General features: G+C 47.3%; 1 protein-coding gene across 1 annotated transcript in view; it reads right to left on the bottom strand.

Annotated features, from left to right (window-relative positions):
- Positions 1-12,777, bottom strand: part of LOC134560671 (vasoactive intestinal polypeptide receptor) — a 114,148-nt gene extending 101,371 nt beyond the window's left edge. Inside the window, exon 1 of the mRNA XM_063416904.1 lies at positions 11,976-12,777. Coding sequence (XP_063272974.1) covers positions 11,976-12,069 — 94 coding nt within the window. The 5' untranslated portion in view covers positions 12,070-12,777. The remainder of the gene's footprint in view (positions 1-11,975) is intronic.
- Positions 12,778-14,686: the final 1,909 nt, after the last annotated feature.

The following is a 14,686-nucleotide window of genomic DNA, read 5'->3' on the forward strand; positions in this document are numbered from 1 at the left end:
TGCTGCAAACCTTCCCACACCCAGCTAAATCCAATCCCACTGAGCACACAACGCTCCTGCACCAGCACTGGCCCTTCACTTTAGAATCATAAAATCCTTAAATCTGGTAAAGGCCTCTCTGAGATCACTGAGCCCAATCATAAACCCAGCACTGCCATGTCCACCACTAATTCATGGCCCCAAGCACCACCTTCACACATTTTTGAACACATTCAGGGAGGGTGATTCCACCTCCAACAGGAGCAGCCTGTCCAAAGCTTGACAACGTGTTCAGAGAAGGAATTTTTGCCTAACACTTCCATGAGGAAAAAGATGCTTCCATTCCCCAATGTCATCACTAGTCCCCATGTGTAGGGGGTGAGCACATCATCCCCATGACATCAATTAGCAATGCTAATCTAGCCAAACGTTAATTACATTGCCTTTAGGATGTAGGCAGACAAACAGTGAAAAGAAACAAGGAAAAGTAAGTCTCATTTCCAGGTTGGGTTTAGGCATTCAGCCACAAGACCACCCCCAGGAGAAAGTTCATTTTCAGAGTCTGGAACTGAGCTGAGCTTCCCAACTTTATCCTGAACTCTCCATCTGTAGCTGAATTTATTGGTTCATCTCCTTCTCCTGCTGGTTGCCCCAGTGGATGCTGTTCCTTGCCTGTACTTTTCCCCAGGCTACTCTGCAAGGGAAATCAGCATTTATTTTTAGGTCCATTGCTCTCTGACTGGTTGGGCTCTCCTCCCAGGGCTGCAATATATATTTAATACTTGTTTTCAGAGCTGACGGCCCAGGAAGTTTGAGTGGTGAACTGGCACACACAAGAAATCATTATAAAAGAGAAGGGGCATCAACCTGCCAAGCACTTTAACTCTCCTTCTGGAAAGAGAGGCTTGACTCCTCAGCTCTCCCATAGTGGGGAAGGAAGCAAAAATCAAAGACACAGTTGCTGTTTGATGGGGATGATGATGGTGATGATTGTGCAATAATAAATCCTGTCAGATCTGCAGCAGAGAGGAACAGGAGGGCGATACACAATTAGAGCAATTTGCAGAGGAAAAAGGAGCCCAGGTTGGAAAAAGGCAGCACAGGAGAGGGAAGTGCACCTGGGCTGCTCAGCATTCCCAGCACAGGGAATGTCCCTGGGAGTGCTGGAGGCTTCGGGACAGGGGTGGCCCAGGGGGGATCAGCGATCAGCAGAGCCGGGGCTCATCCCACACAGGATTCAGCTCAGATTTGTGGTTATTCTGCAGTGGATCTCCCCACAGGCTCTGCTTCCCAACCCCTCTGCAGCTTTGGGACTCCTGCCCGTGGCTCCCCACAACCTCCATCCTCTCCCTCATCCCCGCATCCCCAGGAAATTCCATGCTGGGATCACAGCTCCTGGCCAGACCTGAGCTCTCCACCACAGCCTGCAGCAGTCCCATGGACTTTTTCCCTTCCCATCTCTCTTTCCAAAGAGCAGGAACAGCGCTGTTGAGTTGCATGAGGGGTCTTCCCTTCAGGGAAACACAGCTTTTCCTCAGCCCTTTACTTTGCTCGTCTTCCACAACTCAACTGAACAATTTGGGCAATGCCCCCTCAGTAAATCCTGCCTTTGTTCCACCTCCCTGTGACAACAACACTCAGCAAACAAATTTTCACAGACAAACCAAAGCTTCAGCTTTATAGCTGGGTTTAAAAATATTTCCAGATATTTTCTTGGTCCCTTAAGGCATTTCTGAGGCTCAGGTCGAGTAGACCCATGGCAGTGAGCTCCACCTCTAATTTCCTTTTCTGTCTACAAAACCATCAGGGCTTGGCTAGCACAGTGTAACCACCAGAGAAGTCTGGCTCTGGGAACAGCTTTCCAGTGAAAGCAGCACAGCAAACAGGTGGATTCGAAGAAAATGAAGGTAAATAACTGTATGGTTAAAATGGGAGGCCTGAGTTGGCAGACAATTGAAGGAGACAGAAAACTTGTTCCTGCTTTATATCCTCAAGTTTGTAAGATTCCAGTGAAAACAGCAGAGGTGGAAGGCACAATACACACACCAACACAAGGAGTCCCTTCCTCGTGGTGTATAAATTTAATTATTGTGTAGATCACACACTTCCAGAGCACCTTCAGTCTCTGGCAGACACCAATGAACCATCTCCAAAAGAAGCAGGGACCAAGATGAATGGATCTCTAAAAGCAACATCTCAAAGCAGAGTTTTATTAAGTGCTCTTACAGCCATGATTGACTGCTGATATATGACACAAGGTATTTTTTATTTGACTGACTAGCACAGCTAGAGGCAGAAAAAAAGCTCTTAGAGCTCTTTACCCCTAGAACACAGTGAGGAAACTTCCAGCTACACATCTCATGGGTCTGAAAAAACACTGTTCTGAGTTCTGTCAAGTTGGTTAATTACAGAAATAAAAATAATTGCGGAAATAACAAGAAAAAAGAGCTTTGTGGGACTGGAGGGATGTGAAGAGTTATCACCTCTGTGGCAGCACAGAGCGAGCAGGTGGGAAGGAAACTGTGGCATGACATAAAAATCCACATCTCCACGGAGTCTGAGGGGTTTAATGCCCAGAAGGGCCATGAATGTTAATTTGGGAGCTCAGCTGAAGGTCTGTGGCATGAAGGATGGGGCCATGGTTTTGCCACAGGACACCCACCACAACCAGCACTGATTTCATGTTATCCCAAACATTTTCAGGCTAAATCCACAGCAATGGCTACTCAGCTTTTTTTTTTTTTTCCTCTTTTATCCCTCAGAAAATATTGCTATACCTGAAAGCACGCATTTTTGTAAGCAGAAATATATACATGCATAAATATATATACACACATAAATATTTATTTTGGTCGTTCCACCATAAGCTGATATTTCTCTTGATAAACCCTTTCCTCATCTGAATTGCACACTAACAGCCTAAAGATAAGCCTTTGATACACCCTGTGCTGAGTGAATTCCCTGGAAAGGCAGGAGGAACAAAGTTTAATTTTGCTGGAGATGCTGCTGAAAACAAAACTGTTGGAGCAATTCCTGAGCCCCAACCACAAAGCATCACCTCTAGCAGGTGAAAAAAAAAAAAAGCTTTGTACAGAGAAACTCTGCAAAAAGCAGTCCAAGGAGAGGCAGGGAGCAGAGAAGAGCAGAAAGGGTGGAAAATTTCCTTGAGAGGGATCACTGGAGTTAAGTGCATGACTCTGCAGAGGTGTTTAATGTCATATCCCCCAAAAATGCACTCAGCCTTGCAGCTGACACTAGGGCACATCAGAAATTCCTCCTGTAGGGCTTGGCCTCCTCTTAGTGCCCTGGAAAGCTGGGAACTCTCTCTGCAGTGTTTTTCTCTGCCTCTGAGGATGTCAAGCAAAAAGACAGCCTGTTCCTATAGTGGAAACGAGCTGGAAAAGCCTAAATATTCTTAAAGGGCAAGATGAAAATGGTAAAAAAACAAATAGGTGAGTGCAGATGTGGAAGGAAACAAATGAATTAGCTCAGTGTTGGCTCTTTTGCCATTTGTATTTTGCTTTGGAATGACCCCAGGGCAACAGGAAAAGACCTTGAACTCTCAGGGAGGGAATCCCAAAGCTCCCTCACCCCTCCACAGAGCTACCAGCGCACTCAGCAAGGGGAGCAAAGCAGCCACATCATTCCCTGCTGGATTGTCCCAAATTACACAGGAAAAAAACAGCCAAAAAAATATCAGGCACAGCTCAGGACTGAGCCCAGCCACTGATGGTGAGGAGGATGAAATGGCTTTAACCACTTTGAACCAGGCACAGGTTTAATCTCCACTCAGGAAAGTGGAAGGCAACTAAAAATAAAAATAAAAATAAAAATAAAAATAAAAAAAAAAATAAAAATAAAAATAAAAATAAAAATAAAAATAAAAATAAAAATAAAAATAAAAATAAAAATAAAAATAAAAATAAAAAAGCAGGTACCTGTGTCCCACGTAGCCATGTGTAGGATGAAGGAGTTCCCCTCTGCCCTGACAAATGGATGGGGTAGAAGATCTAACAATAATCACCACATCCACTTAAAATGAGAGGTGGACGTGGCTATGGAAAATAAAGGTGGCAGAGGGTGAATCCCCCAGCAGAGTTTGGATCCTGGCCATTTCCAAGCTGAGTGCATAAAAATGCTGAGGGTCAGCCTCGAGGCTGCTTTTCATTTTAGTGCAAATGTGCAGAGCTGTTGTGGATCCTTTTTTGGGGGGGCTGGTGGTCATCACAACCAGTACATTTAATTTGATTTCATTCCCTTCCTGCCTGGCAAGGGAATGTGTTCCTCAGAGTCTAAGCTGCCACTTGGGAGAGATGAGATAAAACCTGCTCTTGGGTAAGGAATAAAGCAGGCTGCAGGGAAAAGCTCAGCATGGAGCAAATTTCCTTCTTTTTTTTTTTTTTTTTTCACTCTTACACAGCACAAGAAACCAGTTTGAGGCTTCAGATCTCTGAAGAGAGGTGTTTGCCAAAGGACTGAAGTGCCACTCTGTCTGTGAGGGTCTGGGAAGCTGCAGGATGAGGTAACTTTAATTTTGGTGCTCACAGCATCACAGAGTCCCAGAATCCTACAATGCTTTGGGTTGAGAGGGACCTTAAAGATAATTTCCTTCCAACCCTGCTGCCACAGAGCATCTGCAGAGCCCCACTCTCTGCAAAGGGATGGTGTGGGGAGATTTTTCTATCCCTGAAAGTGGCCAGCAGCACCGAGCCTGCCGTCAGTGCTGACCCCACGGGAGCTCAAACCCTTCTGCTCACCCAGGCACGACAGAGGAATGCCAAAATCGGGGTGTCCTGACCTGCCAGGGGAATTCCACCTGCAGGGGAGCTCCCAGGCTCTGGGACAGCAGTGACATCTGTGAGGGCCCTGGGGACACTGCTCAGACTTTACTTGGGGTGTTCCAGATCACCAGGGATTAACTGAAACATTTGTTAAACACAGAACCCAGGCTGGAGCCTCAAAGTCCTTTCAAAAGACACCCAAGAGATTTCAGCCTTCAAAAGGAGACACCGAGTATTGATATTTTGCCCTCCAGACAAGAATTGTATTTAAATAGATTTTTTTTCCCCTGTCCCTCTTGATGAGATGACTGGGATGAGGATGAAAAAAACCTGTGGAGCTCACCCCTGCTGAAAAAAGAACAGGACCATGGAGGTGGTGGCTCAGCAGACAGAGCTGGGATCTCTGGATTCAATTCCTTTGGCCTCTTCTCCAATTTAAATCGATGCAAATCAGTGGAGCCAAGCCACGACAGCCAGCAGTTTATCAAAAGCACATCACCCACCCTGTTTGTCCAGCCTGTTAATGAAACGTATCAAAAAATAGTCCCAGTTTGGTTCTGAATTAGAAAATCATCACAGATCCGTGCAAACACTGGAATTTAAATGCCAAGCAGATTTACAGAAGTGTAAATCTCCAGCTCCCAGCAATGCAAACAGTGAAATGGAGAGTTAGGGACTGCCCTGGGTGGGGAAAACCCACCTAAGGGAGGAATTTAAAGCTGTTAATAGCCACTGGTGCAGTTGACTGAAAAAGTGACTGGGCTAATTTAAAATACATCAGGGTCTTTAAAATTCCTGTAGAGCAACAGGCCTTTACATCCTGGAAATCCTATATACATATCCATATATCCATATATGTATATACACACACATATACACAGCAGTGCTTAGATATACATAATCCATAACAAGATTATTATATTTTATATATATTAATCTAGATATTATATATAGATATATTCCAAGTATTTCCATACTGGGAAAAGCCCACCTAATAGGACTAATGGAGGAATTTAAAGCTGTTAGTAGCTACTGGTGCAGTTGACTGAAAAAGTGGCTGTGTTGATTTAAAATACATCAGGGTCTCTAAAATTCCTGTGGAGGAACAGGCCTTTACATCCTGGAAATCCTATATATATATATATATATATATATATATATATACATATATATATATATATATATACACACATATGTATACACATACATACATGTATATATATACACACATATATACATATATACATATACATACATACATATATGTATATGTTTATATATACACACACACACACACACACACATATATATATATAAATATATAAAAATAACAGTGCTGGAGATAAGATCTGCCCCAATAAAGTGCCAGCAAAGCAGCACTAATGTGAGCTCTGCAGCCTTGAGCAACACACAGCACACAGCCCTGCTCACAAAATCATCCCCAAATTCACTTCACCACCCAGCCAGCTCCAAATAATCACCCAGCTGAGAGCTGATGTCACCTCGGGGCACTGCATCTGCCTGGCACCCACAGCACTGGGGGCAAAAAATAGCAGAGAAAAGGGCTGTGAGAGCAAGGCAATCTCACATCTGCTGGCTCCTCTTCACCTCACCTGCTCGCTCCCAGCGGGTCAGGCCTCCTTCACAGGGGCTATTTATATTTGTGCAGATTGGCAATTATTAAACATAAGTGCTTTGCTATTATAGCTCTTCCCCTCGTTAGGGTTTATGCATGAGGCCGAGCAGGTTCAAAGTGATTTGTGGCAAAGCTGCAGCCGAGGGGATGCTCCTAACAAAGCTGGAGGTTTGGGATGGAAAATATTTGTGCTGCATCCTCATCAGAAGGGAAATTGCACCTTTTTTTTACATCTTTTAGTTTTGGGGGGGTTTTTCACATCTTCAGGAGCTTTTAGTTTTTGGGGGTTTTTTTACATCTTCAGGAGCTTTTAGTTTTTGGGGGTTTTTTTACATCTTCAGGAGCTTTTAGTTTTGGGGATTTTTTTTACATCTTCAGGAACTTTTATGTTTTCTAGCAGCGCTGAAGCAGCCTGGCCTTGGCCCATTTAACAAATAAATGGGTTTTATGAGGATGTGAGGAGCATCCAATGGGGAGCTCATCCCCTCCCCAAAAATCTCCTCCTCCAAACCTTCCCCCAGGCACTTCCTGCGTGCTCATGAATGAACTCTCCCTGCACCCCGGCAAGGGTGAAGGTTGTGCCCGGGGAGATGAATCAGCCCAGAGAAATCCCTGGTGCTCAGGCAGCCAGCCAAGCCTGCTGCGGGCTGTCCAAGGGGGAATGGTGACAAAAATGCTGCTCAGGTGGGGGACAGCCTCCTCCAGCCATGGCAGGAGCTGTGGGAGTCTGGGTGGATGCCAGTCTGAGGGTTGGCATCTCATCCCTGGCCCTCTCATAAGCCAAAAAATTTGGGTTTTCTTCCACTTCTGCCCTCTGAGATCTCGTTTTTGAAGGCAAAAGTGTCTCCCCTCTTGGCTCAGGCCCCACCCAGCTGAAGCTGTGGGAGCTTGTGACCTCTGGAAAACATCTGGGAGTGTGGAAGGGAGGGAGCAGAGGAGCAGCTGCTCTCAGCCCTCGCAGAGGGAAACCAGCCCGGCTGCACAGGGCAGGACAGGAGGACAAACCCGAGCCATGGCACTGTGTGTCTGTGTGTCTGTCCGTCCTGCTGGGTCACAGCTCCAGCCCCTCCTGCTCTGGGCTCTCCAGTCACCTCCAGCTCATTTGGTCTGTGGTTTTGGCCCCTGACTTGGGATATTTTTTCTTGGCTGCGTTTCCTAGATTTTGATTCTCGCAAAGGACTTTTCTCTTCTTTCCAGCACAGAGGAAAGAGAGTTGATGCCAGTGGGGAGTGGGGCTGTGTTTAACCCCACAGCCTTTCCCAGGCATTGGAAAACCACAGATCCACGTCCCCTGAGGCAGGGTAATGCAGCAGGAACCCATTTGCAGCCAAGAGGTGACAGTGCCACGCTGGTGCTGACCTGGTCTGAGGGCAGGGTGTGACCTCCTGAGATCTAAAACCCAGCTGAATCCTGCTCCCCTCCAAAGCCTGACTTCGAGTCTCTATTCTGCACAGATAATCTGAGCCCTTTCCTGGATTTCAGCCACTCAGGGTGTGAGAAATCTCCTCCAAGTGCACTCAGGTCTGACTTTGAAAAGGACCATCACATCTCGGGTCCCGTTGATCTCCGCAGTGCCTGGTGCCCTTCCCCAGGCTGCCAATAAACGGGACCCCTGATGAGCAGGGAGATCTCCTCCTGTCCCTCTTCCCTCTGTTCCAACACAGATCTGTGTCCACATTCTGGCCCAAACACCAGAAAATTCCCAGTCCTCCCAGACTGTCAGCAGATCATGTGGAAGATTGATTTTGACAAGTCACCAGTCTCTCCAGTTGTTTCCGCTGGAGACCATCTGGTAAAGGCAAAAAGCCTTTTTCTTTCTTTTTCCCCCTTTTTTTTTTTTTTTTTTTTTTTTTTTTTTTTTTTTTTTTCCTGAAAATGACTTTAAACTCTGCATCTTTGCCATTTCTGAGGCACCCTCACAGCTGAAACACCTCTGTCCTGCCACGGTCCCACCTCTCACTCACTCTCCACTTTCCCTTTTGCCAAGCATGCAGAGCATCCCCCTGCTCTGCATCCCCCACTGATCCCCCCTTGGAAAGCCAAGAGTGAGGAGACAAAAAACCCACCCAACAAAGCCAATGTGAAACACTGAGGAGGAGAACAAAATGTTTTGCCAGCCTTCCCAGCCACCACAGGGCAAAATGCACCTGGATTTACATTTCTATCTGGAGCAGCCCCGTGGCTCTCACACCCCTCACTGCCTGTACAACAGCGAGGGTTGGAACCAGAACATTTTTAAAGTGCTGTAAAAACTGGGGAAAAACACCCAAAATTTGCAACCCAGGCAGCTTTCCCTGTCCATGGTGCCTCCTGATGCCATGTCTGGTAAAAATCCCCCTTTTCCAGTGACACCCTGGACTCGTCTGCTTTAACTGCCCATCACAGTTCCTGGCTGGTTGTCCGGAGTTTCCCTGCTGGAGACAGACCCCTGGGTTGTGGGGAGGATGTGATAATGATGGTGTGAATGCCCCTGTTGACGTGCTGGTGAGCTGGAGTAAAAGAAACAGCTTTAAATATATTCCCTAGCACGTTTTCCCCCCTCAGATACTGCTTCCTCCCCCTATTTTACACTTTTGCCTTTTTATGCCATAAATAAGAGCTCCCACAATATTATTATTGTTGGTTATGTGCCTTCTCTGAAAACTTTCAGCGTTACAGAGAGGCAGAGAGGCTTTCAGAGGTACCCCAGACACAGGGTTGGGCAACTGGTTCTCCTGAATAAAGTCAGTCATGCATTTATACAAGCATAAACGGAATAAATCATACACCCAGTGATACACTGAGGATTTGTGGCAAGGCCTTTGTTAAACAGATGTTAGTGCTAAAGGATCTTTGTGCTGGGTGCAGGAACTGGGCTGGAGGATTCCAGGGAGTACCTCGTCTTTTGGCCAAAAGCAGGGATTGTTTAGTTTAAAGTGTGTTGATGTCACTTCACAGATTCTCAATCAATGACAGGAGGAAGGAGATGCAGACACAGCTGAAGTGGGTGTCCCATGAGCTCGGATTTCACTGATTTTCCACACTGATCACATTCCCAGCATTAGATTTATTTTATTCTTTTCCTTTACAAACCTACTACAAGGCTGGAACAGAGCAAAGCTCTGAAGAAAAGCACAAATTACACCAGATGGGCAGATTTGGCTAATTCAAGGAGCACAGAGTCTGAAGGCACGTGGAACCCACCAACTGCTTCAAATTATCCACATCTCATGTTCTAGACACACACTGGGGGAAGTAAAAAGTGTCTAATTTGTAGCTCTTCAGTCCAAATTATCTTAATTACACCCCTAAAACCAACGCAGAAGAACCTAAAAGGGATTACTGCGCATTTACACCACCAACATTAACACTTTTATCCCAACTTTTCAAAGCTGGCCCCAGCAGGAGGGCAGGACTTTGGTGAGCGTGGCCCTGTGAACTGCAGTAAATGAGATCTGCCCCATTCCCTCTTCTCCACAGCCTGCTTGATGAGAGGTGAAAGTTTATAACAGCAATTAGAAACCACACGGCTGCTGCAGTTTTATGGAGCTGAACTTGTTGATCAGCCACTTGCCCAGAACTCTTTTCTTTCCCCCCCCAAGGACGTGCTGATAAAAATTATTACAATAAATTATATGAAAGAAACCCAAACCAACCAAGCTCTGCTGAGCCATCACAGGTCCCAGAGCCAGGTTATAATTGCAGAGCTACTTTTGCTTGAAAAATCAGCACCAAATCCCAGGTTTAAGCTGAGAAACAAACCAGGGGTTTTCTGCAGCACTGGGGCAGTTCAGTATTAGTCACCTTGCAGATCAGTGCTGATAAGGAGCATGTGAATCTTTTTAACCCACCAGCGTGAACCAGATCCCAGGAACATTAGCAACAGAATAATAAAAGGGCTGGAAAGGAAGCAGCTACAGGATTGCACCCAGTCTGTGCCTTGTGCTGCCCCAAAGCTTTAGGGGTTTGTGCTTGTTGATGGCAACCCCAGAGCATCACCCACAGTCTGATCCTGCCACCCCTTGCAGGGTGAACTGCAGCAGCCCTGTGACCTCACCCCCTGCAGGACCTGGCCCCAGAGGAGCTCCTCATGCCAAAGATCTTTAAAGAAATGGGAATTTTGCCAAGGGCTTCAGTGGAAGCAAGAGTTGGAGCAGCTCCAGCAGCTGAGGAGAGTGCTGTCCCCTTCCCCCTTCCCCAGCTCCAGCCCTGGACACATGGGCTATTTTGGATCTTCCCTAAAGCAAGCTATGTAGAATTCCAAGAACTGATTTGCTTGGTCATTTTTTTGTACTTTAATCCATTTTCACAACCTGTTCATCCTCTGAGAAAGTCTTTGGCAATGCAGATGGGTGGGTGGCTCGTGATGACAGCCAAAAAAAACAATGCAATTAAATCCATTTGTTTCATTTCTTGTGGGACAAGGGGAGAAGAAAGGGGTGAAGAAAAGGGAGACAAGTGATGCACTGACACATCTGGGTTAACTTCCACTCTCTGAGGCTCAGCTTGGCTGGTCTGGCTCTGATTTAAGACCAGGCTGGATGATGCTCTGAGCAACTGGTCTACTGAAAGCTGTCCTGTCCACTGGGCTTTGGAATAAGATATTTATTTCCAACCATTCTACAATTCTATGATGGTTCTGTGACCACAGCCCTGCCACCAGCCCAGCAGAGCAAACACGGGGGACTCACAACCGAGGTGGCACAACCCAGTCCTGGTGGGTAACCTCAGCCAGCCCTGCTGGGCAGGCAGCCTCACCTTCCAGAGAGAAAACCGCTCTGGGAGAAGGTTGTAAGTGAGAGGGAAACTCAGCCCCAGCCAGCACCAAATCTCCCCCCAAGCCCAGCCTGCTAAATCAGCCTCAGTCTCGCTGTAAATCAAACACCGTGAGGAAACGAGCTGTGAGAGCAGAGCTTCAGAGAGCTGCAGACTCCCTGGATGGTCTGGGCTGGAAGGGACCTTAAGGATGCTCCAGTTCCAGCCCCTGCAGGGGCTGGGACCGCTTTCCCTGGAGCGGGGAGCTCGGATGAGCTGCAGGAGCCGTGCCCGGTGCCCGCTGGCACGTGTGGCTCTGTGTGCGTGTGCAGACACAGCTCCAGGAGAGACAAACCCCGAGCTCAGCCTGCCCCGGACCAGCAGGGCCAGGGCAGCCCAGGCACATCCCCCGCTGCCGGCTCCGGAGCGCCGGAGAGCCGCGCTCTGCCGGGAGACCCCAGCCCAGAGCCCCCTCCCCTCCGGGAAATCCCATCCCGTTATCCCCGGGCTCGGCCAGAGCATCGCAAGGACTCACCGAGCTCCTGAACGCAAACCAAAGCGAACCGAAAGGCAGCGAAACCCGAACGGCAGCGAAACCGGGAGCCGCTCCGGGAATAGAAACGCTAAAATCCCGAAGGGAATCCCTCCAGCTCAAAGGGCTCCTCTCGCTCCCGAAGGGGACGCGCACCTGAATCTAAAGGCAAACCCAGGGAAAGGCAAACCCAGGGAATGGCAAACCCATGGAATGGCAAACCCAGGGGAAGGCAAACCCAGGGGAAGCAGCCGATCCACCTGCCGTGCCCCGCCGGCGCTCCCAAAGTTCCCGAAGTTTTCCCGGTCACTCTCCGCGGCCAGGAGGCAGCCGAGCAGCGGCACGGCTCCGCGCAGCACCGAGCCCCGCGTCCTGCCCGGGGCCCGCATCCCGCCCGAGCTCCGCATCCTGCCCGAGCCCCGCGTCCCGCCCCGGCCCCGCGTCCTGCCCCGGCCCCGCGCCGCTCCGGATCCCGCCGCATCCAGCGGCAGCGGGCACGGCAGCAGGAGCAGGAGGAGGAGGAGGCACAGGAGCGGCAGCAGCAGGAGGAGGCAGCGGCTCCGAGCCCGCTCCGCTCCGCCGGGAGCCCGCACCGCCCCCGCCGCCTCCTGCGCGGGGCGGCCCCGGCACCGCCCCCGTCCGCCCCAGGTACGGCCGGAGCCGCGGGAGCAGCGCCCCGGCTCCTTCTCCTTCCTCCTCCCGTTCTGCACTGTCGCCTTCCTCCCCCTTCTTTTTCACACCGCTTTTTTTTTCCTTTTTTTCTTTTTTTTTTTTTAACCTTTATTAATATTCTCTTCCCCGTTGTTTTCCTCTTCTTTCTCCTGTTTCCCCTTCTTACCATTTTTTTCTCCTTTCTTTCCTCTTTCACTTCTTGTCCCCTCTTCCCTCCTTGTGATTTCCCCCTTTTTTCCATTCTCCCCTTTCTATTTCCTGTTCCTTCTTTTCCTCTCTTCCTCCTCTCTTCCCCCTTTCTCTCCTATATCCCACATTTCCTTTTAATTACTTCTCCTTTTCCTCTCTCCTCCCTTTTTACTTTGTCTCCTTTTTCATCTTTCTTTTTCTTTCCCTCTTTCCCCCCTTTTGTCCTTTTTCTTTCCCATCTCCCCCTTGTTCTCTGTTTTTCCCCATTTACCCCTTTCCCACTCTTGATATTTCTTCATTTTTCCTTTTCCTTCTCTTTTTCCCTTTCTCCTTTCCCCTTCTCCTTTCCCCCTTTCTCTTTCCCCCTTTAACTTTCCCCTTTCCCCTTCCCCTTTTCTTCTTTTTTCTTAACTTCTCACCTTTCCACTTTTAGATTGTGACCCAGCACTGTTGGGAAGGAAAGGAATGATTGTTTGAGACATTTGTCTTCCTCTGAAAGAACAGCTGGCTAAGAAGTGGTTAAATGGGCCGAAAATCCCGACCCAATTCCGTGACCTGTATGTATATTTTCCCCAGAAAAAGGGAGAGCAATTCCATGCTGTAGGTCACTGACATGGAATTTCTGGATTTCTCAATTTGGAAGAACAGCTCAAGACCAGGCTGACCTTCATTTTTCAATAAAAGATGTGGAAATCTTTCCCCTTTCCAACACACTGGGCAGCATTTAATTTAATATTAAGGGAAATGTGCCTTTCAATTGAAGACAAGCCTCAGGTCTAAGCTTGCTTTAGTGTAGAAATCCAAACAAGCCCTATAAACAAAGGGAAAAATAAGAAAAATAATACCCTCCTCGCCGTTTCTTTCTCCCCAGCCCCTCTAGATTTTCAAGCTCCGACAGATGGACAGATTTGTTGTCTTGTAAACCAACTGCCAAAGAAAGAAAACAAAATCCTCATGCTTGGGAGGCCCTGGAAGCAGCTCCCTAATTCCAGGCTCTTCAATTTACTGACACAAGCAAGAAAGATGCCAGTTTTAGGGAAAATATTTAAAGGTTAAAAAATCCAAAGTTATATCCGGTCTTTAGCTCTTGTTAGCAAATCACTAAACTTTCCACTTTTTAAAGATAACCTGCAAAGGGTGAGAGAAAATCAGTTTAGTGTCTTTTTCCTCACTTTTATGGAAAGATGTGAATTTATTGGTATTGAAAATACTTTTTCCTTTCTTTTTTTTTTTGCATTTGATATGAAAAATCCCAATCCTCTCCCTTGTTTCTCATCACAGGCCGGATGATGGCCTATAATTGCCAGTGTAAAAAGAGGGACAAGATGTTAATTACCTCAATTAGTTGTACAGAGGTTTGAACATCCAGCAAGGCTATATAAAGCTCAGTTTGGATCCTGAAATGACAGGGGCAGAGCTGATCAGCTGGTCACTGCATCCCCCCACTAATTACAGCCACTCTGGCTTTCCTTATTTCATTTATTAATGCAGCCTGAATGCTTTCAAGTGGCCTGTTAAGGATAAATTCTGGGGGGAAGGAGGAGGGGAAGCAAGGTATTGGCAGGTGTTGCTTTTTGGGTTCTTTGCAGAGAGTTAATCTGAAAGATTTGTGATTTTACAGAAAAAGTCTGAAGCTTGCTTTGCCCTGTGGACTGCTCTGGATTGAGGTGCAGCTCACTAAGTGTCCTGTGGATTTGCTGTGTAAGGCCTCCAGATGCTGTAAATCCCTTCAAAATCACCCCAAATCCACCAAAATACACCCAGGACCCCCAAATCCACACAGGGACCCCCAAATCCCCCCAGAATCAACCCAGGAATTTGGCAGAAAATAACCCTCTTGTGATCCTGCTGGTCCTCAGGGATCAGAAGGGCTGGGTGCAGCTGGGTTTAATTCTTGATTAAAACCAATTCAGCTCTCAAGTCTTGTCCTGTTCAACAAGAACTTCCACACATTCACAAGTAGTTTGTTTTCAACACCATAAATCTGACTGCATTCAGTGAAGGAGGAGAGACAGTCCATTGACTGATCCTGAGCAAACACAGCTGTTTTCTTTCTTTCTTTCTTTCTTTCTTTCTTTCTTTCTTTCTTTCTTTCTTTCTTTCTTTCTTTCTTTCTTTCTTTCTTTCTTTCTTTCTTTCTTTCTTTCTTTCTTTCTTTCTTTC

The sequence above is a fragment of the Prinia subflava genome, chromosome 1 (genome assembly GCF_021018805.1).
Source record: "Prinia subflava isolate CZ2003 ecotype Zambia chromosome 1, Cam_Psub_1.2, whole genome shotgun sequence".
Lineage (NCBI taxonomy): Eukaryota > Metazoa > Chordata > Aves > Passeriformes > Cisticolidae > Prinia > Prinia subflava.